General features: G+C 53.0%; 2 protein-coding genes across 2 annotated transcripts in view; one reads left to right on the top strand and one right to left on the bottom strand.

The window, feature by feature from the left end:
• SHANK1 (SH3 and multiple ankyrin repeat domains 1) overlaps positions 1-7,689 on the top strand; it is a 63,181-nt gene extending 55,492 nt beyond the window's left edge. Inside the window, exons 22-23 of the mRNA XM_064294079.1 lie at positions 1,885-4,999; positions 6,952-7,689. Of these exons, the coding sequence (XP_064150149.1) occupies positions 1,885-4,999; positions 6,952-7,669 (3,833 nt within the window). The 3' untranslated portion in view covers positions 7,670-7,689. The remainder of the gene's footprint in view (positions 1-1,884; positions 5,000-6,951) is intronic.
• A 2,140-nt stretch (positions 7,690-9,829) lies between these two features.
• Positions 9,830-21,919, bottom strand: C11H19orf81 (chromosome 11 C19orf81 homolog). Its single transcript, XM_064294078.1, has 5 exons — positions 20,550-21,919; positions 13,621-13,693; positions 13,397-13,517; positions 11,568-11,707; positions 9,830-10,588 (listed from the first exon to the last, which is right to left on the bottom strand). The coding sequence occupies exons 1-5, from the start codon at positions 20,614-20,616 to the stop codon at positions 10,393-10,395; spliced, it is 597 nt and encodes a 198-aa protein (XP_064150148.1). The 5' UTR covers positions 20,617-21,919; the 3' UTR covers positions 9,830-10,392.
• Between the last annotated feature and the right edge of the window lie 4,115 nt (positions 21,920-26,034).

The following is a 26,034-nucleotide window of genomic DNA, read 5'->3' as shown; positions in this document are numbered from 1 at the left end:
GTTGGTCTTTTGGGGTTTTTTTTTTTGGTGAGATGTCTAAGAGGATGTGGATATTGGATACAGGAGCCTGGAGTTCAGGGGAGAGAATTGGATGGAGAAGTCATCAGCAGAGAGCTGGTGTATAAGGCCATGACACTGTGATGTTGGTTGAGAACCTCATTGGAGTGAGGAGTTACAGACCAGATGAGGGTCACAGACTGGTCAGTTGGATCAGTAGGCGAAAGACTTAACTTCTCCAAGCCTTCCTGAGTGGTTTTGCTGATTGGATCCAGCTGTTTCTAAACTTCGTAAGTTCACGGTCCACCAGTGTGATTCTTGCATTGATGAGGTCTACCTGTATCTCGGAGTCCCTGGGTGGTGCAAACAGTTAACGTGCTTGGCTGCTAACCAAAAGGCTGGCAGTTTGAGTCCATGCAGAGGCCCCTTGGAAGGCCTGGCAATCTACTTCCAAAAAATCAGCCCGTTGAAAACCCTATGCAGCACAGTTCTAACTTGACACTCATGGGGTCTTCATGAGTTGGAACTGACTAGATGCAACTGTTTGTTTTTACCTGTATCGTATCATTTACAAAAACCCATTGCCATCAAGTTGATTCTAACTCATAGCGACCTTATAGGACAGACTAGAACTGCCCCATAGGATTTCCAAGGCTGTAATCTTTATGGAAGCCAACTGCCACATCTTTCTCCTGCTGAGCGGCAGTCTGCTTTTGGTGAGCAGCTGAGTGCTTAGCCATTGTACCACCAGGGCTCCTTTCTCATCATTTACCTAGTATTTTTCTATATACGGGCACCCTCTTATAAACATTGGAGCCCTGGTGGTATAGTGGTTAAGAGCTACTGCTGCTAACCAAGAGGTCAGCAGTTCGAATCCACCAGCCGCTCCTTGGAAACGCTCTGAAGGGCAGTTCTACTCTGTTCTCTAGGGTCACTAGGAGGCAGAATCAACTCCACAGCGACGGGTTTGGTTTTGGCTTGTAAACATTAGCTTCATCCTAAGCAGTTATATCCATTAAATCACAGGATTGATGTGCTACTTACATTTCTATTCTGAATACACATGAAAAGAAATATATAACCATAAATAAAACATGGGGAGCCCTTCCCAGCCCAAGGCACATTTACCCATCCCAAGCCACCACTACAATATAGGGCACCTTTGTGCGAATCAGGAAAAGGTGCCCTGTCTAGGCTTGGGAAGGAAATTCAGGCCCTCCTTGACCCCTCTCTGGAGCCCTGCTGGTGCAGTGGTTAAGACCTATGGCTGCTAACCAAAAGGTTGGCAGTTCCAATCCACCAGCCGCTCCTTGGAAACCCTATGGGGACGGTTCTACACTGCCCTCTAGGGTTGCCGTGAGTCAGAATCGACTCCTCGGCAACGGGTTTGGGTTTTTTTTTTTTTTGGTTACTCCCTCTGGAATCTCTGGGTGATGCATATGGTTAAGGTGCTGGGCTACTAACCTAAAGGTCGGAGGTTCAAGTCCACCCAGAGATGCCTCTGAAGAAAGGTGTGGTGATCTACTTCGGACAAGTCAGCCGTTGAAAATCCCAGTTCTGTTCTGACACACGAGTTGGAATCCACTAGAGGGCAAATGGTTTGCGGTCCCTCTGTTGTTTGCTGTTGTTCAGTACACAACCCTTACGGCTGTATCAAGCGGACTTGTGCTGGCTGGGGAAGCTCTGGACTAATCCATGTCAAATTTTGAGCATATACTGAGTAGTAGTATTATGCCATCATTAGTAGTAGTATTCGTATACTATTAGTATCATTATTGTCATTGCTATCATCATCGTTATGTATTGTGGTTCTGTGGGGCAGGGGAGCAGGGAGGCCTACTCCCCCAAGGTCTGCTCCTCCATCCTCGAACCTCTGTTTTCCCCCAGGGGCTGCTGCGGAGGATGACAGACCCTACCTAGCGCCCCCAGCCATGAAGTTCAGCCGCAGCCTATCTGTGCCTGGGTCGGAGGACATTCCTCCGCCGCCCACCACGTCCCCTCCAGAGCCCCCCTACAGCACACCACCTGCCCCTTCCTCCTCTGGCCGCCTCACCCCCTCCCTCCGGGGAGGCCCCTTCAACCCCAGCTCAGGGGTCACCCACCCAGCCTCCTCCCCCTCCTCCTTTGATGGGCCCGCCCCTCCCGACACCCGTGTGGGGGGCCGGGAGAAGAGCCTATACCACAGCGGACCCCTGCCCCCTGCCCACCACCACCCGCCGCACCACCACCACCACCACGCCCCGCCCCCGCAGCCCCACCACCACCATGCCCACCCCCCACACCCCCCGGAGATGGAGACGGGCGGCTCCCCGGATGATCCCCCACCCCGATTGGCCCTGGGTCCCCAGCCCAGCCTGCGTGGCTGGCGGGGCGGCGGGCCCAGCCCAACCCCTGGGGCTCCGTCCCCGTCCCACCACGGCAGCGGCGGCGGGGTCAGCGGCCCCTCCCAGGCCCCGGCCCTGCGCTACTTCCAGCTGCCCCCGCGGGCGGCCAGCGCTGCCATGTACGTGCCCGCGCGCTCCGGCCGCGGCCGCAAGGGCCCCCTGGTCAAGCAGACCAAGGTCGAGGGCGAGCCCCAAAAGGGCGCCGGCGGCCTACCGCCAGCCCAGTCGCCCACGTCGCCAGCCTCCCCGCAGCCGCAGCCGCAGCCGCAGCCGGCCGCGCCCGCCTCCTCCGAGAAGAATTCCATCCCCATTCCCACCATCATCATCAAGGCACCGTCCACCAGTAGCAGCGGCCGCAGCAGCCAGGGCAGCAGCACTGAGGCGGAGCCCCCCAGCCAGGCGGAGGGCGCGGGAGGCGGCGGGTCCTCGGCGCCCAGCCCCGCTCCAGCCATGTCGCCGGTGCCGCCGTCCCCCTCGCCCGTGCCCACTCCCGCCTCCCCCAGCGGCCCAGCCACCCTGGATTTCACCAGCCAGTTCGGAGCCGCCCTAGTGGGCGCGGCCCGGAGGGAAGGGGGCTGGCAGAACGAAGCGCGCCGGAGGTCCACGCTCTTCCTCTCCACCGATGCGGGGGATGAGGATGGCGACGCCGGGCTGGGTGCAGGGGTCCCGCCAGGCCCCCGGCTACGCCACTCCAAGTCCATCGATGAAGGCATGTTCTCCGCCGAGCCCTACCTGCGGTTGGAGTCCGGGAGCTCCGCGGGTGGCGGCGGCTACGGGGGCTACGGAGCAGGCGGCCGCGCCTACGGGGGCAGCGGGAGCAGCAGCGCCTTCACCAGCTTCCTGCCTCCCAGGCCGCTGGTCCACCCGCTGACCGGCAAGGCCCTGGACCCCGCGTCTCCGCTCGGGCTGGCCCTGGCCGCCCGGGAACGCGCGCTGAAGGAGTCCTCAGAGGGCGGCGGACCCCCCCAGCCCCCTCCCAGGCCCCCATCGCCCCGCTACGAGGCCCCGCCGCCCACCCCACACCACCACTCACCTCACGCCCACCACGAGCCGGTGCTGCGTCTCTGGGGGGCGCCCCCCCCGGATCCCGCCCGCCGGGAGCTGGGGTACCGGGCAGGGTTGGGCAGCCAGGAGAAGGTGCTCCCAGCCAGTCCGCCGGCCGCGCGCCGCTCTCTGCTGCACCGCCTGCCCCCCACGGCCCCCGGGGTCGGACCCCTCCTGCTGCAGCTGGGGCCTGAGCCCCCGGCCCCCCATCCCGGGGTGAGCAAGGCCTGGAGGTCCAGCGCCCCTGAAGAGCCGGAGCGGCTGCCCCTGCACGTACGGTTCCTTGAAAATTGCCAGCCGCGGGCCAGCGGGGCGGGCGGACGGGGGCCCCCAGCAGAAGACGGGCCGGGGGTCCCGCCGCCCAGCCCGCGCCGCTCGTTGCCGCCCTCACCCACCTCCCCGCGAGGCGGCGAAGAGAACGGGCTCCCCCTGCTGGTACTGCCGCCGCCAGCGCCTTCGGTGGACGTGGAGGACGGCGAATTCCTCTTTGTGGAGCCGCTGCCCCCTCCGCTCGAGTTCTCCAACAGCTTCGAAAAGCCCGAGTCTCCCCTCACGCCGGGGCCTCCCCACCCGCTGCCCGATCTGCCCACCCCCGCCACCCCCTTGCCCGCCGTGCCACCCCCGGCCGCCGCTGCTCCTCCTACCCTGGACTCCACCGCATCCAGCTTGACCTCCTATGACAGTGAGGTGGCCACGCTGACCCAGGGGGCTCCCACGACTCCTGGGGACCCCTCTCCACCAGGTCCTCCAGCCGCCGCTGCCCCGGCCCCTGCGGCCCCCCAGCCTGGCCCAGACCCCCCACCTGGCACAGATTCTGGCATTGAGGAAGTGGATAGTCGGAGCAGCAGTGACCACCCCCTGGAAACCATCAGCAGTGCCTCCACGCTGAGCAGCCTGTCTGCCGAAGGTGGCGGCAGCGGAGGGGGTGGTGTGGGTGGTGGGGCCGGTGGGGCCACTGGGGCCAGTGGGCCGGAGCTTCTGGACACCTACGTGGCCTACCTGGATGGCCAGGCCTTTGGGGGGAGCAGTACTGCCGGCCCGCCGTACCCCCCGCAGCTCTTGACACCCTCTAAGCTCAGGGGAAGGGCACTGGGGAGCAGCGGAGGCCTGCGGCCCGGCCCCAGTAGTGGACTCCGGGACCCGGTCACCCCCACCAGCCCCACTGTTTCAGTGACAGGGGCTGGAACCGATGGACTGCTGGCCCTGAGTGGCTGTGCAGGACCCCCGACAGCAGGTGTGGCCGGGGGTCCCTTGTCTGTAGAACCAGAAGGCCCACCCATGCCCTTGCCAACAGCCTCCTCCCTGCCTCGAAAGCTGCTACCTTGGGAGGAGGGTCCAGGCCCACCACCACCACCCCTGCCCGGGCCCTTGGCCCCACCTCAAGCCTCAGCCTTGGCGACAGTCAAAGCCAGCATCATCAGTGAACTCAGCTCCAAGCTCCAGCAGTTTGGGGGCTCCACAGCAGCTGGTGGCGCTCTGCCCTGGGCCCGGGGAGGCAGCGGGGGAAGCGGGGACAGCCACCATGGGGGAGCCAGCTATGTACCTGAGAGGACTTCCTCCCTGCAGCGGCAGAGGTGAGCAGGGGCTGGCAGCTGCCTGGCAACGGAGGCCTGAGGGGCAGATGTCGTGGGTACCGGAATCCACCTCCCCCATAGCTGTGTCCCTTTAGGGTCCCCGGTTGGCTGGTGGGAAGTTTCCCTCAAAGGAGCATGCTTTTGCAAATACTTTAAACTTCCCTTTATCTCAGTCGCTTCTGTGGTCGCCTGCCATTTTCATGACAACCCACATTCCCTGATGGAAAAGAAGTTATTAACCAAGGAGACTGGAGTAAAACTTGCTGATGGCTGTTTCCTTGGTGGGTTTGTCAGTTGTGTCTGACAGTCCCTGAAATCAGGCAGTCCCTTGAACTCAGTCTGGTTCAAGACATAATGCTTTAGGGCACAGTGGTCACGAGTGTGGGTTCTGGAACCCAGCTGCTTGGGTTCCAGTCTCAGTTCTGCACTTTCTGCCTGAGTGACCTTAGGTCAGGAACCCCCCTCTCTGCAGAAAGGAGACAGCACAGTACCTGCCAAATGGAGCTGTCAAGAGGAGTACAGATGGATGGGCCATTGTTAGAACAGGAGATGTGGGAAAGGTGGGGCCTCTTGCAAAAGCCCAGGAACGTCTAAATGGGGGAAATACAGGATGCCACTGCTGTTTCCCGATGCAGCTTGCTGGGACTGCCACAGATAAAGCTCTGAGCCATTCAGGATCCCCAAGTCTTAGGGAAAATGGAATCCCATTCCTGACTTGGACACAGAGAGTATAGGGAGAGGTTTTTAAATCCCCTTGCCCATCTGTAGAATTCATTCTAATTCTATTTTAGGGTCTAATATCTTTACAGTTGATATTGGAACATGGTTTTATCAGGCTTCTGAGACCTTAATGCAACTCATTGGTTATTCTTAAGTATTCTGGATAGAGAGAGGATGCTGAATTTGGTCAATAGATGCATCAATTATTCATTTATCACCTGATATGTGTGAGGTGCCCTTCTGGGTGATGGGGACCCCACAGGAGCAGACAAGACAGGAAAAGCCCTTCCCTCATGAAGCTCATATTCTAGTTGAGGGTGGTGGTGAACACAGGGTGGGGGTGGGGGAGGCAGACAATAAACAAAATTAATGTATCCATTCTAGAAAAAAATACAATGGGATGGTTAGAGAAGATCTCTCTAGTAATGGGCAACTTCAGCAGAAACTAGAGGAGGGGAGGGAGCGAATCACACGGCTACCTGGGGGAAAAGTCATCAAGGCAGAGAGAACAGCCAATGCAAAGGCCCTGCGGTGGGACCATGCTTGAGGGAGCTAAAGGGATAAGGGGAACCTTTTACTCCCCTTGTTTCTTCTCTCTTTCATCTCCCTCTCCTCATCTCTCTCTCTCTGTCCCCGTCCCCTTCCATCTCTCTCCCCTGGATGCTCACCTTCTTTTTGTTCCTCTCTCACTGTCTCCCCATCTTCCACTCTGCTGTGACTGGCCATAACCCAAAAGGCAGTGTAGAGTAGTGGTTAAGAGCTCAGACGTTGGTGCCCTATAACCGGGCTCTGCCACTTTCTGGCTGTGTGTCCTTAGGCAAGTTACTTAAACCTCTCTGTGCTGATAATCATAGTAACCTGCACCAGGGCTGTCATGGGGGAGTTTGAGATTCGATATGTAAAGCACTTAGAACAATGCCTGGCACACCGTGAGCATCAGTAAGTGGTGGCTGTTATTATTATTATCACTTAATGTCTCTTTTTCTTTCATCTCTCTTGACTGTCACCCTCTCCCTGGTCTCTCATCTTTCTCTCCCTTCATTTCTATTCTGACATTCATCTTACCCCTTTGCTCCTTCCATCTCTCATCATCTCCCTTCTCCATCTCTCTAACCCCGCCCCACGTCTCTCTTCCTCTCCCCCTATACGTTGACCTCTGCCTCTTTATTACCCCTACCCTTGCCCTCCAAACCTCATCTCCCCTCCACCCCTGCCTGCTTGTCACATTCCAGACTCTCAGACGACTCCCAGTCCTCACTTCTCTCCAAACCGGTCAGCAGCCTGTTTCAGAACTGGCCCAAGCCACCCCTGCCATCACTCCCCACAGGAACAGGGGTCCCCCCTTCAGCTGCTGCGGCCCCGGGGGCCACCTCGCCCTCGGCTTCCTCATCCTCCACGTCCACACGCCACCTGCAGGGCGTAGAGTTCGAGATGCGGCCCCCTCTGCTCCGCCGGGCCCCCAGCCCCTCACTGCTGCCTGCCTCGGAGCACAAGGTCAGCCCTGCTCCACGACCCTCATCCCTACCCATACTGCCCTCTGGACCCCTCTACCCGGGCCTCTTTGACATCCGTGGCTCCCCTACTGGAGGGGCAGGAGGCTCAACTGATCCTTTTGCTCCTGTCTTCGTGCCGCCCCACCCGGGGATATCTGGGGGCCTTGGGGGGGCCTTGTCGGGGGCCTCCCGCTCCCTCTCACCAACCCGCCTGCTTTCGCTGCCCCCGGACAAGCCGTTTGGCGCTAAACCCCTGGGGTTCTGGACCAAGTTTGACGTGGCGGATTGGCTGGAGTGGCTGGGCTTGGCTGAGCACCGAGCCCGGTTCCTGGACCACGAGATTGATGGTTCCCACCTGCCCGCCTTGACCAAGGAGGACTACGTCGATCTGGGTGTGACCAGGGTGGGCCACCGAATGAATATTGACCGAGCCCTGAAGTTTTTCCTGGAGAGGTGATGGCTGGGCTGGGCGGACCAGCCCGTCCACAGAACCCCTGAGCCTATTGGCCTCTTGACCTCTGACTGTCATCCTCCCTGCCCTGGGCCAGGGACTCTGCTGAAACCGCGCCCTGCCCTATTCCCCAAGGCCAGAAGTCACCAGGTGGCCAGTCCGGCTGGACATTTGCACCTCACAGGAGGGGGCAGCTGACATATGACTCTGTGCGTGTGCGTGCGTGCGTGCGTGCGTGCGTGTGTGTGTGTGAAGGGGGGATGGAAAGAGTTACAGAGGGCAGATTAAGGAGGGAAGGGTCGACTTTTGGGGGGGACAGACAGAGCCATAGAGGGTCAACCCTGAGCCTGATGGGATGGGGGCCATTCCCCAAGCCGCAAGGGAAGGGGGTGCCCTCAGATTCCACCACCTGCCGCCCCTCTAACAACCCTTCCGCCCCTCTCCAAGCCCCTCAGCTCTCCCCCCTTCCACTCTCCCCACACAGCTGCCCCCAGCCTCTTGCACGCTCCTTTGCACGCCTGCTTGCCTCTCTCCCCTGCCCCTCCCCTCCCTGGGCTGCAATTTTGCACAAATTTGCCCTCTCGCTCTCTTGCACAAGCCCACCTTCACCTACGGCTCTCTCTAGGCCCACTCAGCTCTCAAACACACACTGCTTTTCTCACACACGTTGCATTACTGTTGACATGCTCCATGCCCTCTGCTCTCTCTGGCTCTTGCTTACATTCTTGTCCCATGAGCTGTCCCTTGCACACCCCACTTCCTGAAATCTCTGGACCCTTGTTGCAGACACACTTGGGGCACACTTTCCCTCACTGGCTCATGGACTCCGTGCACACATATTTATTCTCTGTGGTGCCCTTCTCTTTGTTCAGCCCTTGCACACATGCTATTGTTTGCACCTGTCCTAACACATTCTTACTGCCATTTTCTTGCACTTACACACTCACTTTCCCCTTCTTATTCTGTAACCCCCAAATTCCTACTCTTACCCCACCTCTCCCTCCCATAGTCACAACCTACACCTCTCCTCCTTGTCCTCTTTGCACTGTCACTTCTGATCACACCCCTTGCACACCTTCTCTCTCAAATCCTTCTGTTTCTGCCAGGCACTCACTCCCTTGCACCCTTCTTTCTCAGATGTTTATCCATCTTCACTCTTTATTGTTTAGTGAGCCCACTTGCACATGCATCCTCCCAGCACTTTCACTTGCTTTCTTGCAGGCTTCCCCCCCCCCCCCCGCAACAATATTCTTGCACACCATGACTTGGCTGCACATTCATTCTTGTCTTTCTACTTATTCCTTCTTTTGGAGAACTCCTGCTCTCCACCATCTCCTTCCTGTTGCACACTCATCTCACACACTCGGGCTGATCTGTTGTTTCTTTCCCTGGCACCCTACTCTTATTCACTCATCATCTCTTACCTCCTTGCACTCTCTGCTCTTCCTGGTGAGAGAGGACCTTATGCTCATTTGCTTCCTGCAAACCGTGCTTCCGCCATTCTTCTTTTCCCTGCCTCAAGCCTCTCATCGCCCCCACCCCCTTTCAGGGTCCTTCCTGGGCCATCTGTCCATCCATTCTGCACGAAGTTCCTCCCCCCTCCTAACCTTTCTCTCTCTCCAAGAGACCCCCCTCTCCCTCCAGCATGGCTCTTCTTCTCCCGCACGCCCCCCTCCCCTCATTCCTGGGGCTTTGGAATTTTAAGCCACCCCTTCCCCTAGAAAGCCCCCTCTCCTGCTGTGGGTAAAGGGAGGAGGGCCTCGCCCTCAGGTCCCCCCATGTTCAGCTGCCAAAGAAGGGAGCTCCCCCTCCTTCCCCCCAAGCCCATTCCCCTTCTGCTGCCCCCTACCCTCAAGGGGGGGGGCGCTCCGTCCACGGGTGGGGGGCTTGCAGCCCCCTCCCCTCACCACGTCAGGGATCTGCGGGGTACCTTGTGGGAGGGTTGTGGGAGGGGGGAGGGTGGCAAACCGGGCGGAGATCGCGTTGGGCCCCTACCCGCCCCCTCCCTCGTGTCGGCTGCCCCCGTCCGCAGGGGGCCTGCGCGGCGCCCATCTATCAAGGGCTTGTTCATTCTGGATTGGTGCCGCGGGGTTGGGGGAGGGTGTAGGGGGTGGGGAGGGGGGGAGGAGAGGTAGGGTGGGGTGGGAGGGAATTGGATGGGGGGCAGCGCGGGGCAGTGAGGAGACACAGCAAAAAGAGGAACAATAACAAAAGAAGAATATTAAAAAAAAAAAACCTAGAACACAAAAAATCCTGGAAAAAACCCTGAAATAAAAGCCCAAAAATTGTCTTCCAAGGGAGGGCGGGAGAGGGAAGAAGAGGGGGGCGGGTCAGGACGTCTGGTTCTCGCTGAGACAGTGGTGGGCACTCTTGGAAAGCCCCAGCGCCCAGATCTTCCCTCTCTCGGGCCTCAGTTTACCCCTCAAGGGACGAGGACCCACGTGTCCATTGCAGGGGCTGGGGGAAGATTAGAGAGTCGGCATTATAATATGGGGGTTCGTCCCTACCTCCCATCACCTTCCTCCCCCTGACTCCCCACCAAGATTTTGCAGAGAGAAATGGCTTTTGTACCAGGTCATTCTTTATAATTAAACTCACAGTATCCACCCCCTTGAGCCGGCCACGCCTCCTTCCTGGGTAGGCCACGCCCCTTTTCTTCCTGGGCAGGGGTGGAGTCGCCGAAGCCAGCGGGGCGGTGTGCTAGCGCAGCCAGGGCCCGCCCCCACGCGTCAGTCTTCCTCGTTCGGCTCCGCCCCCAGGGCCTCGAGCATGCGCCGTCGGGCCAGAGAGCGACGCAGGTGCAGGCGGTAATCGCCCAGCAGCAGCTCGTCGTGTCGCACGAGCTGGTGCGCGAGCCCGCGAGGACTGAGCCCAGAGCGCAGCAGGCGCGAGCGAGTCTGGAAGTCAGTGACCGTGATGAGCCACCTGCGGGGAGGGGAGGCGGAGCCGAGAGGAAAGGGGCGGGGCAGAGACGGAAGGGGAACTCGCTGGTGGCCCCTGCCTAGTCCTTGTGTCGACTTACCGACTCCGGTGAGTCCACCGGTTACTCCGTCCCTGGCTTTCTTTGCAACCCTGCCCTCTCCCGTAAGTCGCCTCGAGCCCTCACCTGGGTAATTCTGGGCCCCGCTCCCTCACTCGATCTGGACCTGCCCCCATATTTCCGTCCCGCCCGGCCCCGCCCCCTGACTTGGTCTGGCCCCGCCCAGCCCCGCCCCTACAATGTGCTCAGTCAAGGCTCCACCCCCTCGTAACTGCCATTCCAGGCTCCGTCCACCCCTTGCCTCGGTCTCGCGCATCGCCGCCCCTATATGGTTCAATCGTAGTCGGACTCCTACTATAGATCCCGCCTTCCCCCTGATCTCACCTGGCCCCGCCCCCTTATCGCACTCCCTCTGCGCCACCTCACTGCGCTGACTCTAGTCCCGCCCACCTCTCCGCGTAACCGTTCCGTTGCTCGCAGCCCCGCCCCTTTACTTCCTTCACCTCAGGCCCCGTCCCTCACTGCCCTCCGAACTGTCACACTTAACCCCTCACCTCGCCGTCTTCCTTCCGGTACTGAGCTCACCTCCGCCCCTCCTCTCCCCGTGGTTCTCGGCTCCGCCCCCCGCCGACTTACCCCGGCCCCGCCCCTCGCCGAGCCCACTTCTTGCTCGCCCCCTCACTGAGCACAGCACTGTCCGGCTCCTCCCTGTAGCTCCAGGCCCCGCCCCCTCACTGAGTTTACTCCCAGCCCCGCCCCCTTACTGAGCTAACCACCGCCCGGTCCCTTCCGGCAGTTCCCGGCCCCGCCCCCTCAGCGCCCCGACAGTCGCCCGCCCCCCCATCATTTCTGGCCCCGCCCCCTCCTGAGCTCACCGCCCCGCCCCGCACGTCGCTCCCGGCCCCGCCCCCGCGACAGGCTCACCGGTCCCGGCGCCCTGCGGTCCCACAGATGACATTCATGTTTTCAAAGCGGATACTGCTCACGCGCCCGCTCTCCATGGCCCCAGGTAGCTCGGCCTCTAGCGCCTCCAACACATCCAGGTGGGTAAAGTCCGCCTCGGGCTGGGAGTCGAGAGAAAGTTTTATTCCGCAACACCCGAGTTCGATCCGGCTTCAGAAGTCCCCATGCTAGACCCCACCTGCGGAAAGTATCAGAGTCCAGGTGCACTGAGGTACAGGGATCTCCTAGGGTCCTGTCGCTCTGTGGGGGTGGGGAGCAGGGGCTCGCAGGTAGAAAGCATCTACTGCCACTCTAGGTCATCCTCCAAAAAATCAATTCTCACTGAGCCAATTGACCAAAAGTCAACCACAACTTGGCTAAATGATTAACCTGTTTTGCAACCTTTACCAATCTACCGAAGATTTTCCAGCAACCTGTACTGGCTGGCAAGCTTTTAACAGCTCTTGAAGTTAGAATTCTGTGAGGTTTTCAGTTGTCCATTTTTCTTGTCCCCCACCACCTCCATATTAGCCATTTAAGGAATGTTCGGTTTGTCAAAAGCTAAGGGTCACGGGGGATTTGACTTCTTGTCAATCTATTTCATTCATTCAGAAAAAAATATATGGATCATCAGTAGCCACATTTTTAGCACGAGATTTGCAGGTCAAAGGTAACATACAACTGTCATAGCATATAAAATTGCAGAGGACTAAAAACGAAATCATGACAAGCCTGGGGTGGCAGGTAAGGGGGGGTCTTTCCAAAGCCACAAAGAGGAGGAGCAGTGGGGTGGAGGTTGATCATAAAAGGAGGACAGCAATCCTTGTGTTGCAGTAAAGCCTCAAAGATCAGCCAGGATAGTGCCTCTGAGGCTGCTGCCTGGCGCACAGTAAAAAAAAAAAAAAAAACAGTTGATTCCTACTCTTGTTGCCCCCATCCCCCCACCCCACGTGTTAGAATTGAACTTCGTTCCACAGCATTTTCAATGGCTGATTTTTGGAAAGTAGATTGCCAAGCCTTTTTTCTGAAGCACCTCTGTGTGGACTAGAACCTCCAAACTTTCAGTTAGCATCTGAGTGCACAGTCAGTGCTCAGTAAAAAAAAAAAAAGTGCCCTTAAATCAGCTCTCCTCATTCAATCCTGTCCACCCTCAAGTGAGAGACCCTATCTCTGCCTCCTCTGGCTGAGGACAAGGATGGCCAAAGTTCGCTGAATCTGACAAAAACATGGACTTTTTAAAAATGAGTTTTTGTGATATTTGTAAACTTTACGGAATTTCATACTAGATTAGCAGGATGCCTGTTGTCTTCAATCTTCCCTTCTCTCTGCGCCTCTGTCTCCCTCCCCCTATCAGTCTCCTCCTTTTTGTCCCTCAGTCCTCCTCTCTCTACCCCTCAGTTCCCTTTTTTCTGCTCTTTGACCTCCTTCTCCCTGTCCCTCAGTCCCTAATCTCTGTCTCTCAGTCTCCCCTCCCTACCCCTCAGTCTTCCTCCTCTGTACATTGGTACCCCCTCCCCCTGCCCCTCTGTCCCCCCTCCCTGCCCCTTGGTTCCCCCATTCCTCAGTTCTCCCTCTTTCTTCCCCTCAGCCCCTCCCTCCTCACCCCATGCTCTCCCCTCTGGGATCAGCAGTGATAAACTGTGACCCTTTGACAAACTCAGTCAATTTCCAGTCAACTGTCCTGGTGGTGCCGGGCCCACAGCTGGTAAGCTGCAGAGCCTGGATTTCATCCCATCTAACTCGCTCTGCGCCTCTGCTCTTCACACCTCCCCACCCCAACTGTGCGGATACTGGGGTCTGTGGGCCCTTACCAAGGTCTCCATGCTGAGGCACAGGGGCTGGGCAGCAGGCGGTGTGGGGAACTTCCGGATGCATGGGAGCTCGCGGTCCAGGGCCTCGTACTCTGCAATGACCTGTCGCAGGTGCTGCTTCCTGGGACAAGAGCAAATGGGCAGGGACCTCGAAGGTCAGGGGTCACTGCCATCAGCACTGGGGGGAGCTGAGGTTAGAGGTCAGGGGGTCAGGGGCTACTCACGAGGATTTGGTGGGCCTGCTTAGGCAGCAAGTCTGCATCTCCTCTGGAGTCTCAGGGTCCACAAGGAGGGCTCCTGGGAACGGAGAACCCAACATCAGTGTCCTGAGCACTTGATGGATCAAGACAAAAATACAGCTGCCCTGGAATCATGTCTCAATACAACACAGCACAAACATTGTGCAAACCACAAAATGACCAAACACTATCCATTTTAAGGAGCCCTGTGACACAGTGGTTAACAGCTCAGCTGCTAACCAAAAGGTTGGCAGTTCAACCCACTCAACAGCTCGCAGGATAAAGACCTGGTGGTCTGCTTCCGTAAAGATTACAGCCTAGAAAACCCTATGGGGCAATTCTACTCTGTCACATGGGTCTCTATGAGTGGGAATCAGGCTGAGGACATCCAACAACAACCACTCATCCTGCTGAGAACTTCGATAGCTACTTCTTCACCAACCATAGCATTAGCTCCGTCATTCCTCCTGCTTCTGAAGAGAATCAAGACACCCAGTCACAGACCTGCCCCACATCCTGGCCACATCCAACTCAGAGCAAAGCCCTGCTTCCTTGAACCCTCCCCAGAATCACCCAACACAGTCCAACTCCTACAGGCCCTCTCCAATACCCTCTTATGGCCCCTGGGTGGCACAAGCGGTTTGCAACCTGTTGCTAACCTAAATGTTGGCTGTTTGAACCCACCGAGTGGTGCTGTGGAGGAAAGACATGGCGATCTGCTTCCACAGAGACCGTTATTTTTATGTGCTGTCCAGTCGATTCCAACTCATAGTGATGAGTAGGCAGAGTAGAACTTTCCCATAGAGTTTCCTAGGCTGTAATCTTTGTGGGAGCAGATCACCAAGTTTTTTTTTTTTTCCATGGAGCCACTAGTGGGTTTGAACTGCTGACCTTACTGTTAGCAGCCAAGCACTTAACCATTGCACCACCAGGGCTCCTCCAATAAAGATTATAGCCAAGAAAACCCTATGGAGCAGTTCTTCTCTGTAACACATGGGGTCACCAAGAGTTGGAATCAACTCAACAGCAACGGGTCCTAACACCCTCTTGTGTAGGCAGTAGTGGTCAAATAGTAAAATTCTGGCTTTCTGTGCAGGAGACCTGGGTTCAATTCCCACCCAGTGTACCTCACGCACAGCTATGCTCTGTCCATCAGTGGAGGCCTGCATTTTGCTATGATACCGAGCTTCCAGACTAAGGCAGACTAGGAAGAAAGGCCTGGTGATCTGCTTCTGAAAATCAGCCAGTAAAACCCTGTGGATCACAATGGTCTGATCCTCAACTGATCATGGGGATGGCACAGGACTGGGCAGCATTTTGTTCTGTTGTGCACAGAGTCACATGAGTCAGGGCCAACTCAGTGACAGCTAACAATACCCTCTATGGAGCCACCATGGACTCCCATTGTGTGTGGTCTCCCCCATAACAAGTCAATAAACTCAACTTTGTTTGACTATAGGTGTTGCTGTACTGGTAAATGTTTCACAACCAGCTCTTAAAACACACACATATAGAGATGTGCAGCATTTGCCAATTCCCATGGTGTCAGGACTCCCACCACGGTCAATTTCAAGCTAGCAACAGTTTAAACAACCAGCTTGCCGAGTACAAACAATTGGGTCTCATGAGCCAGCACAGGCTGTCTCTAGCACACTGCCACAGGTGTACTCCTGGGTCTTTAACTTCGAAGCATCGACACAGCTTAGCTTGTACCATAATGAGTACACCTCTCTGTTCTCTGTCACCCCACTTTCCAACTGCTTCCCCAGGGCAGCTGGTGGGATCCTTTTTTTTTTTTTTCTCCTTATGATATGTTATTGTGTTTTCAATGAAGGTTTACACAGCAGCTTAGGTTCCTATTCAACGCTTTCTACACAAATTGTTCAGTGACATTGGTTACGGTTTTTGCAATGCGTGAACATTCTCATTATTTCCATTCTGGTCGTTCCATTTCCATTCATCTAGTTTCCCTACCGGATTACCTTCTCGTCTTTGTTTTAAAGTCATTGTTGACCATTTGGTTTTGTATACAGCAGAGGACTTTTTAAAGGAGCACAGTACTCACCAGTGATATTCTTTATCTGGAGAGTGGTGGGATCTTTAAACTCATCACTCCATGCTTACAAACCACCAGACCCTTCCTCTTGCTCTCAGGATCAAGTCCTCACTGAGGTTGACAGTCTTACTCCCCAGTGAGTGGTCTGGGGCCACTGGACCAGAATTTGCATTTTAACAAGATCCCCTGCAGTTTGTATTCACATTAACGTTTGAAAAGCACTGGCCTGTGAGGCCCTGAATGTGCCCACCCCTGTTGACTTCTCTGATCCTTTTCCTCCAGCCATACTGGCCTCCCTTCCATCCTGCAAGCACAGTCATCTTCTGAAATATGCCCACTTAACAATCACAACAACTACATGTATATAGTCCCTCCCATTGCCACATCTTGTAAGTTTCTGTTACAAAAACCCTTGTTGCTGTCGAGTCCATTCTGACTCATAGTGACCCTTCCCTATAGGACAGAGTAGAGCTGCCCCATAGGGCTTCCAAGGCCATAATCTTTACTGGCGCAGACTACCACATCTTTCTCCTGCCAAGCAGCTGGTGAGTTCGAACCACCGACCTTTTGGTTAGCAGCCGAGCGCTTAGCCATTGTGCCCCCAGAGCTCAATAATAAAAATGATGTAACCTGGACAAGTGTGTTAAGCAACTTGAAAAGTGACTTTAGCAATATCAAAGATAAAAATCAAAGATAGGTATGAAAAATGGAAATAAATTAGTTTGTCATGAAATCAGAAATATTTCTAAATTGAAATAGCAATTGTAATATATTAGTTTAAGTGGATATGTGTAACTAAACTAATAAAAAGTATAAATTTAAAAGTAAGTATGTATTCAGGGACACAATAGATGAATCCTGATAGAAAGGGAGAAAAAATGCAGAGCAGGACTTCAAATTCTTAAAGAATCTGGACTTTCTGGACCTAGTGAGGCTGGAGGAGTCTCTGAAGTTATTGCCCTGAGTTACTCTTCAAACCTTGAATCAAAACTATCCCCTGAGGTCACCTTTAAACTAAGTAACAGTTTAGCTCAAAAAGTAAAGATTGTCTTCCCAGAAGTATTGCGTTCCTTTTTTTTAAAAAAAAAAAAAATCTATTTAAGACCACATGAACAGCAGCTGTTGTAAAGCATAGAGGAGAATGTTGGGGGACAGGGGCAGTGAGTTTAAGTCAAGGGGAGTGAAACAACTAGAACAGAAATAACAAGAATGTTGACACAATGTGAAGAATGTAATCAACATCACTGATTATATCTAGAAACTATTGAATGGGAGTGGGTTTTGCTGTGTATATTTTCACCAAAAATAGAATAGTAATTTTTAAAAAGTAAGTGTGTATTGACTTTTTGAGTAACTGCACCAATTTCAAGCTTTAACAGGTATCTTTCAGGCTTCTTGTGTGCCTTGGAGGATGCTGGAGACCAAGAGATAAATGAGACCCTGCCCCAGCCCTCAGGGAGCTCCTAGTCAGTGGAGGAGCCAATCGTTATAAAGAACAATATATGACATAGTGGAGGTGTCATGAAGTGGAGGGGAAGCCCAGCCTGGGGGCAGTCCTGGAAGGCTCCCCAGAGGAGCTGATGCCTGTACAAAGACCTAAGTAAAGGAGTTTGCTCAAGTAAGGAGGTGACAGGGAGAAGTAGTGTTTCATGCAAAGGGACCAACATAGGCAAAGGTGTTTACGCAAAAGAAAGCATGGTTGGCTGTAGGAACTTCCCAGAACTCTTTCAGCCCCGAGACTAAGAAATGCTTATTGCATTCATAGGTTATTAATTATTTGTGAGATGGCATGTTTCATGGCCCCCTCCCTGCATAAGAACGAGCTGAGTCATTTCATCCATTAGGCACCACAGGCAAAGTACTTGGGACCTATGAGCTTTCTAGCAGCCTGTGTAGAAGTTTGCAACCTAATAAACTAAAAGTGTCATTGGCTCCAAAGAAAACAGGAAAACTGGAATAAATGAATGTTGATTAGAAGGTCTATGAAGCTGGCCAATTAGCTGATGAACTCAGTTGTGCTCAATTTTTCTGGAGCTGTACCTAAACTATATTCATTATGTGGGTGCCTTGGTCTCGGTTGGAGGTGGTGTGGAGTGGGGTCTCCAAAGTAAAGGTACCTTCAGAGGCACTAAGGAGCCCTGATGGCGCAGCAGTTAAGCACTCAGCTGCCAAGAAAGATGGGGCAATCAGCTACTGCAAAGACTATCCACTGCCATCAGGTGGATTCCGACATCAATTCCAACTCATGGTGACCCTATAGGACAGGGTAGAACTGCCCCCTGTGGTTTCTAAGGCTGTAAATCTTTACAGAAGCAGATTGCCACATCTTTCTCCTGGTGGGTTCGAACTGCTAACCTTTCGATTAGGAGCAAAGCACTTTAACCACTGTGCCACCAGGGCTCCATTTGTAAAGACTACAACCTTGGGAACCCTGTGGGGGAGTTCTACTCTGTCCTGTAAGGTCACTATGAGTCGAAATTGACTGGACAGCAATGGGTTTGTTTTTTGGGTTTTGGTCAAAGGCACTAAAAGAACCAAGAGCAGAGAGGTGGTTTTTGTTTTACCATCGGGATGTTCTCTGTGCTTAGGATGTTGTTGTTGGGTGCTGTCAAGTCAATTTCAACTCATAGTGACCCCATGTGACAGAGTAGGACTGCCGCATAGGGCTTTCTAGGCTGTAATCTTTATGGAAGCAGATTGCCGGGTCTTTCTCCCACAGAGCTGCAGGGTGGATTTGAACCGCCAACCTTTCAGTTAGTGGCCAAGTGCTTACCTGTTACACCACCAGGGCTTCTTGTGCTTAGGATAGTACCTGGCTACAGTAGGAGACCCGATAGCCATTCCCACCCTTCTTCCCCCACTTGGGGAAGATTCATTTCACCCCCTTGTGCCCAGTTCCCTTAGGGAACCACCCAGTCTAAAGCAATGCCTCCCAGCCCTCACTATTCGTCAGAATTACCTGGCGCACATTCAGAGAATACAGATGCCAGCCTAGTCCAGAGGTTCTGATTACGTTGGGCCTGAGGTGGGGTTAGGTATAGATATATTTTTTTAAATCACCCCACCTGATGCGCAGCCAGAGTTGAGGACCCCGACTAAAATAATCATGATAATCCTAGCCTTCTCGCCAGGGATTGATTTAGGAGTAGGCAGGTGACTGCGTGCTAGCCAATGACATGTGAGGAGAGGTCAGTTTGAAGATTCTGGTTTGTAAAATGGAGACCTCTGCAGGTGGTGCCTGGAACTGTGACACCCATCTTGTGACAATGAGGTAAATAAGTTGGTGTGCAAAGTTGGCATATTCTGGAATAAAAGCCAGGAATTAAAAAAAAATCTGGGTCCTCATTGACAAGCCCTGCCCCACCTCTGGGCTTCTTTTTGGGTGACATAGCTTTCCTATTCTTTACACCAATACTAAGTCCTGTTTTCTGTTGTCGTTAGGTTGCAGTTAAGTTGATTTTGACTCTTAGCAACCCCATGTGACAGAGTAGAACTGCCCTGTAGGGTTTCCTAAGATGTAATCTTTACCGAAGCAGTTTGCCAGGTGTTTTGCTCACAGAACAGCTGGATGGGTTTGAACTGCCAAACTTTCAGTTAGCAGCCAAGTGCTTAACCGTTACACCACCAGAGTTCTTTAGTTTTCTGTTGTTGTTAGGTGTCATTGAGTTGACTCCAACTCATAGTGACCCTATGTACAACAGAACAAAATGCTACTTGGTCCTGCACCATCCTCACAATCGTTATTATGTTTGAGCCCATTGTTGCAGTCCCTGTGTCAATCCATCTTGTTGAGGGTCTTCCTCTTTTTCATTGACCCTCTACTTTACCAAGCATGATGTCCTTCTCCAGGGACTGGTCCCTCCTGATAACATGTCCAAAGTAAGTGAGACAAAGTCTCGCCATCCTCACTTTTAAGGAATATTCTGTCTGTACTTCTTCCAAGACAGATTTGTTCATTCTTTTGGCAGTCCATGGTATATTCTGTTACCTGCAGCCAAAGGCATCCTTACAGAGACATTACTCAATAAATGTTGAAAGAGTGGATGGATGGATGGATGGACGGACGGACAGATGGATGGGTGGGTGGGTGAACTAGAGCAGAGAGTGCAAGTAGGAAGCCCTAGAATTTGAGCCTGAAGTTGTCAGCATGGATCAGACCATGAGAGGCCCCGAATGTCAGACCAAGGCCTGGGACTCTATTATGAGGGTAATGGGGAGCCACAGGAGGAGTGTAAGCAGGGGGAGAGATGGAGTGAGCTCTGAGTGTCAGAAAGACCACTCTGAAGCCATATGGGTGGTGAATTGGAGGGGAGAAACTAGAGGTCTGAAAGGAGATGGAGAGAAGGTCCATGCAGAAGAGGACAAGACTTGAACCAGGGCTGTGAGGACAGGAAGGGACGGGGCAGAGAGAGGCAGGGGGACAGGAAGATGGGGTTGGGGGCTGATGAACTGTGAGAAGGAAATGGGGGAAGGTAAGGAGGGAATATCAGGGTGAGGAAGGTCTGGCTGGGTGACCAGGTTGGCAGTGGGGCCATCCAAAAGTGGGAACCAAGGAGGAGTGTCTTGGGGAATAATGGCCTCAGAAGAGTTGTTTGGGCCTCAGATGCTCATGGGAAGTATAGTTCTAGGTCCTGAACATTGGCCAGCGGACTGCAGAGGTTCATGGGAAATGTAGTTTGACTGCCAAGGGTCACTGCCCATAACTTGGTTGATATGGGAGTCTGGCGTGACTCTGTTTGGAGGACCAGTGACTCACTTAAGGCTACAATGAGAGCAAAGGCTACCATGTGACCCATGGATGAAGGGAATATACGCGCGCGCGCACACACACACACACACACACTCTGTCTCTCAGTACCTGCCTCTCTGTGTATGCTGGGATTCCCCATGGTGGAGGAACGCAGAGGCTCCACCTCTGGCTGCATCCTGGGAAGGTGGGTGGGGGATGTCTCAGGTGGGTGGGGACAAGAGCTCTGACTGGGTCACCCACCCCAGCTTCTTTTCCCCGATGATACTTCCTCCTTCTCTTTGAAGCCCTGGGACAACAATATGGCTGAACTGGAAGGCTGAGACCAGATAGGGATCCTGGTTCTCCTAACCTCAGTGACTCCCTGTGCGTCCCAATCCCTTCTTCCATGTTGTCCAGTCTCTTCCCCTATCACTCCCTGTCCCGAAGAGTCTCTCCTCCCACCTTCTTCTTTCCATCTCTGTTCCTCATTCTCTCTCCACCCTTCTGCCCACCTTTCTGTCTCTCAGCCCTGCCCTCCCACTCTCTCCCCATCTCTCTTCCCCTACCTCCCCTTTCTCTCACCATCTCTCCTCCACTCTCATATGATTTCTCTATTCCCTTCCTCCCCATTTCGCTCCCCTTCCCTCGCTGCATCACCCCAGTCTCTGTCAGTTTCCCCAACATCTCCTCAAGCCCCCTTCCCTCCCTCTCTTCATATTTCTGTGCCTCTCTCTAACCCTATCACCCCCTCTAGATCGATCATTCTCCCTAAGGTTCTCCCCGTCTCTATCCAGTCTCCTTTTCTTCTCTTTCCCCATGTCTCTTCTGTTATATCTGCCTCTTCCACCTCCTTTAGCCGCCCCCTCTCCCCTGTCATCCCCTTTCTGTTCCCACTTGCCCTCCGCTCATCCCTGTCTCACACAGGAACTGGTTAGAAACAGGTAAGATTCAAACAGAAACTGGGTTCTATATGGGGGAGGGGAAGGTGGGCAGGTGACCTGGTTGCCATGGCACCTCCAGAGGGAGGGGGAAGGGCTGAAGGCTGTGGCTTCTGGGTCTGAAGGAGGAGGGGGCTGGGGGTTTGGACTCCTGGGTCTGAGGGAGGAAGGGCTAGGGGCCAGAACTCCTAGGTTTGAGGGAGGGGGCTGGGGCCCTGACTCACTGGTCTGGGGGAGGAGGGGACTGGGGGCCTGGACTCCTGGGTCTGAGGAAGAGGGGCTGGGGACCCAGACTCTTGGGTATGAGAGAGTACCCCATATCCCAAACACCCTCAAGAATGCCTTCAAGAAGCTCAAATGCCCCCTCCTCCAGGAAGTCCTTTCTGACTCCTCCTACAAGTTGGGTTCTCTCTCTCCCTCCTCTGTGCCTTCTTTATGTGCTTCTTTCCTAGACCTCTGAGTACTATCTACCTACCCTGCTGCTCTTGCTCAGGGATTTGGAACTGTGTCTGCCCTCCCCCCCGCCCAACGCCAGATCAGGAGCTCCCTGAGGGCCGTGGGGAGCTTCGGCTGTGATTGCTGAATGAATAAACAAGTGAGTATTTCCTTTTATCCTTCTGTAACACACACTGGGCAGGTCCCAGCTCTGTCTGCCCTGACCTTTCTGATCCTCATGAGGCAACACAGGATGAAGAAGAGAACAAAGACTGGAGTCAAACAGGACAGCGTCGAATGCGACACTGCCATGCCCAGGCTGTGCAACCTTGGGCAAATGTCTCTCCCTCTCTGAGCCAATAATGCTACCTCCAATAGACATTGTTCAGGGCTGTTGGGGATTAAATGAAGCAAGGTACAGCAAAGCCCTGGAGTCAAGCACAGGGGAGGCAATCAGCTGAAAGCCGTTCCCCTTCCCAGTCCTCTATCTCTGTATCTAGCTTTAGCTGTCTCTGGAGCTCTCTCTTTCTTCCCTCTTAGGGGAATTTCTCTGTGTCTCTGTAACTCTCTCTCCTCCTTTCTGGAGTCTGGCTCTCTGTGTCTGCATCTCTGTGTCTCCATTGCTCTCGCTTTTTGTCTTTACCTTTCCTCCTCTTTCTCTACCTCTCTGTCTCTAGAACCCTCACTGTCTCTCTATTTTAATTTGAATTTCTACATCACTGTCTTTTCTGTGTGTGTCTCTCGCTCATTCTGTCTCTTTACCTTTCTTTGTGTCCCCATCTCTCCCTCTCTACTCTTTCTCTGTGTGTCTCTCTCTGTCTCCATCACTGTCTTTGCCATCTCTGTGTCTCTGTCTATCTCTCTATCTCATTCCTTGTCTCACTGCCTCATCCCCCACCTGCCTCCCTTGTAACTCACCCCATCTCTCTCAGGCAATCCCTGTCCCCCTGTCTAGCCTGGCACCCAGCCTGGGACATAAATCCCTGAATCAGCATTTTCCTCAATTTCAGAAATGATGTCAGCACTGCAGTGGGGGTGGGGCTAGTTGTAGTCCTGATGGAAGGATTTGCCTCTCCACCTCCCCATCCCTGGCCAACTTAGCTACCTCCCACCTCAGTGTTTGCTCTCTCCAAGGGGAGCACTAGGAGAAGAAGTGAACCTGTTTTTACACACGTGTGCATTTCTTTCGGTGTGTCAACATCTACTCCCAGGCATCTTTGTGTGTGAATCTGTAGGTATTTGTGCAAACTCACCCTTTCACTCATCCATCCATCCATCCATTCATCTGTCCCTCAAATATACATCTATTTAACCATCCATCCATCCATTTATCCATCCATCCATTCATTCATTCATTTATCCATCTATCCATTCATCCAAGTATACATCCATTCATGCATCCACCCATCCATTCATCCATCCATCCCTTCATTCTGCAGCCAAACATCCATCTTTCCATTCAACCTTCCATCCATCCATATGTACATATGTATATACATACATACATAGATCCTTCCATTTATTCACCCACTTATTCATTCATTCAACCAATACTTTATGGCCCTGTTATGGACTAAATTGTGTCCTCCAAAAATTCATGTGTAAACTTGGCTAGGCTATGATTCCCAGTATTGTGTGATTGTCCACCATTTTATCATCTGGTGTGATTTTCCTACATGTTGTAAATCCTACCTCTATGATGTTACTGAGGCAGGATTATTGGTAGTTATGTTAATGAGGCAGGACTCAATCTACAAGATTAGGTTGTTTCTTAAGTCAATCTCTTTTGAAATATAAGAGAAGCAAGCAGAGAGATATGGGGAACTCATACCACCAAGAAATGAGACCCAGGAGAATAGCCCATCCTTTGGACTGTGCTGAGAATCTCCTTTACAGGGGAATATTAATGACAAGGAACTTCCCCCAGAGCCGACAGAGAAAGAAAACCTTCCCCTGGAGCTGGCACCCTGAATTTGGACTTCTACACTCCTAGACTATGAGAGAATAAATTTCTCTTTGTTAAAGTCATCCACTTGTGGTATTTCTGTTATAGCAGTACTAGGTAACCAAGAGAGGCCCCTGTTGTGTGCCAAGGAACCTGGTGGTGCAGTGGTTAAAGTGCTCAGCTGCTAATCGAAGGGTTGGTGGTTCAAACTCACCAGCCACATTGTAAGAGAAAGATGTTGCAGTCTGCTTCCGTAAAGATTTACAGCCTTGTAAACCCTATGAGTCAGTTCTACTCTGTCCTGTGGGGTCACTATGAGTCAGAATTGACTCAACAGCAATGTTTTTTTTGTTTGTTTGTTTGGATTCTGTGCCAGGCACTGTGTCAGGCATCAGAAACATAACAGTGAACAAAACAAAGTGCTACCCCCATGGACCTTGTACATTTGGTAGTTCTTCCTCAGTGTGCCAGACTTCCTTCTGCCACCAGACCTTTGCACAGGCTGTTCATTCTCCTTGAAGCCTTTTCCCTCCCCTCCCTCATGTTCACCTGATTCAAGCCTACTCACCATTCTGAGCAAAGGTGAAATGTCACTAGCTCAGAGAAGCCTTCCCTGACCTCCTTCTCAGACACACAGCACTGTGGCCTTTCCTTCATAGCATCAATCCTAGTACAGGAGTCCTAGTACATGTAGTTATTTATTATCTGTCTCCTCCACCAGACCATGAGTTATCTGAAGGCTGGGATTTTTGTCTGCCTTGTTCCCAGCTGAATCTCCAGTGCCTACAACAGTGCCTGGCATGCAGTAGGTGCTCATTAAATATACATCAAATGACTGAATTGAATTGAATGAATGTGGCGGACTCTCTCCTGTCTCCTGGTTCCCCATCCAGTACTCTTTATACAGTTCTACCCAGTGGTAATGACACACAAGATCCTCAAACTTTGGGGATGCAAATGACATAGTGGTTAAAGGCACCAGTAGCAGGGGCTGTTGAGTCGATTCTGACTCATAGCAATCCCATGTGTGCAGAGTAGAGCTGCTCCATAGGGTTTTCATGGCTGTTATCCTTCAGAAGCAGAATGCCAGGTCTTTCTTCTGAGGTGCCTCTGGGTGGGTTTGAACTGCCAGCCTTTTGGTTAGTGGCCAGGCGCTTAACCATTTACACCACCCAGGGGCTCCTGGCTAAAGGCAAGGGCTCTAAATTCATTTGAATCTCAACTCCGACACTTCCCAGCTGTGCGACCTTGGCCAGGGCACTTCTCCTCTGTGAGGTTCAATCTCCTTGGTCAAATATCATTAAAGATTAAATAAGCAAAGGCATATAAATACTAATTATGACAACACAAAACACTACCAGTTTTTCTAAGCACCTCATATGAATTTAATCCTCAAAGTAATGAGGTAGAATCTACTTTTTTCACTAGCCTCATTGACAAAGGGGGAAACTGAGGCAGTGAAAATTTTGCCAGAGTCACATGGCGACTAGAGAGGAGAGCTGACACTGGAACACCAGCATTCGGCCCCCAAAGTTTAGACACACAACCAGTGTACCACAGCTGCCTCTCAATGCCTGGGAAGCCACAGATCTGAGCATCTCTGTTGGAACACAAGGCCAGAGCTTGGCTCTGGTCTCAGGCTTATGAGCCCATCTGTGTGCATGTGTGTGCATCACTGCATACTTCCTGCTGTGTGTCTTTCCTCAGGGCCCACTGGTTGTGAGCTCTGGCATTCGGCTGCCTGGACCTGCATACACACCACGTGAGTGTTCTTGGGTGCAAATGTAGGTCCACTGGGAAGAATGCAAGAAGCACTGAGGGTAGGACTCAGGATGAACCCAGGAGGCATTTCTGGGAGGGTCTACGGCTGCTAACCAAACGATTGGTGGTTTGAATCCACCCAGTGGCTGTTCATCAGTTCCCAAAAGGAGTACAGCCTAGAAAACCCTGTGAGTACTGAACATTTTGATCAAAGATTCTGTAGAAGAATCGTGATCAAAAGGGAGAAAATAAAGAACAGAATTTCAAATTCTCAGGGAATCCAGACTTCCTGGAGCCATGGAGGCTGGATGAACCCCTGAAACTACTGCCTTAAGATAATCTTTAAACCTTAAAGCCAAAATTATGCCCTGAAGTTTTCTTAAAGCCAGACAATAGTTTAGCTTAACTAGTAACGATGTTTGCCTTGAGCATGGTGTTTTTTTAAGATCTATCTATATGGGATCAAATTGACAACAGCAACTCAAAAGATTAGATAGGAAAATTAGGGGGCAGTAAGTTTATGTCAATGAGGGGA

Source organism: Loxodonta africana, chromosome 11 (assembly GCF_030014295.1).
Source record: "Loxodonta africana isolate mLoxAfr1 chromosome 11, mLoxAfr1.hap2, whole genome shotgun sequence".
Lineage (NCBI taxonomy): Eukaryota > Metazoa > Chordata > Mammalia > Proboscidea > Elephantidae > Loxodonta > Loxodonta africana.
The sequence above is the reverse complement of the archived record's forward strand: the minus strand, read 5'-3'. Positions and strand labels throughout refer to the sequence as shown.

What these genes read in the sequence shown, in the direction of transcription:
- C11H19orf81 (XM_064294078.1), bottom strand. Translation starts at nt 20,616, where the DNA reads ATGCAGCCAGAGGTGGAGCCTCTGCGTTCCTCCACCATGGGGAATCCC. An exon ending in GCCTCAGCATGGAGACCTTG is followed by an intron (nt 11,708 to 13,396) that starts GTAAGGGCCCAC and finishes CTCGACTCCCAG; the next exon opens with CCCGAGGCGGACTTTACCCA. An exon ending in ACCGCAGGGCGCCGGGACCG is followed by an intron (nt 10,589 to 11,567) that starts GTGAGCCTGTCG and finishes CCCTCCCCGCAG; the next exon opens with GTGGCTCATCACGGTCACTG.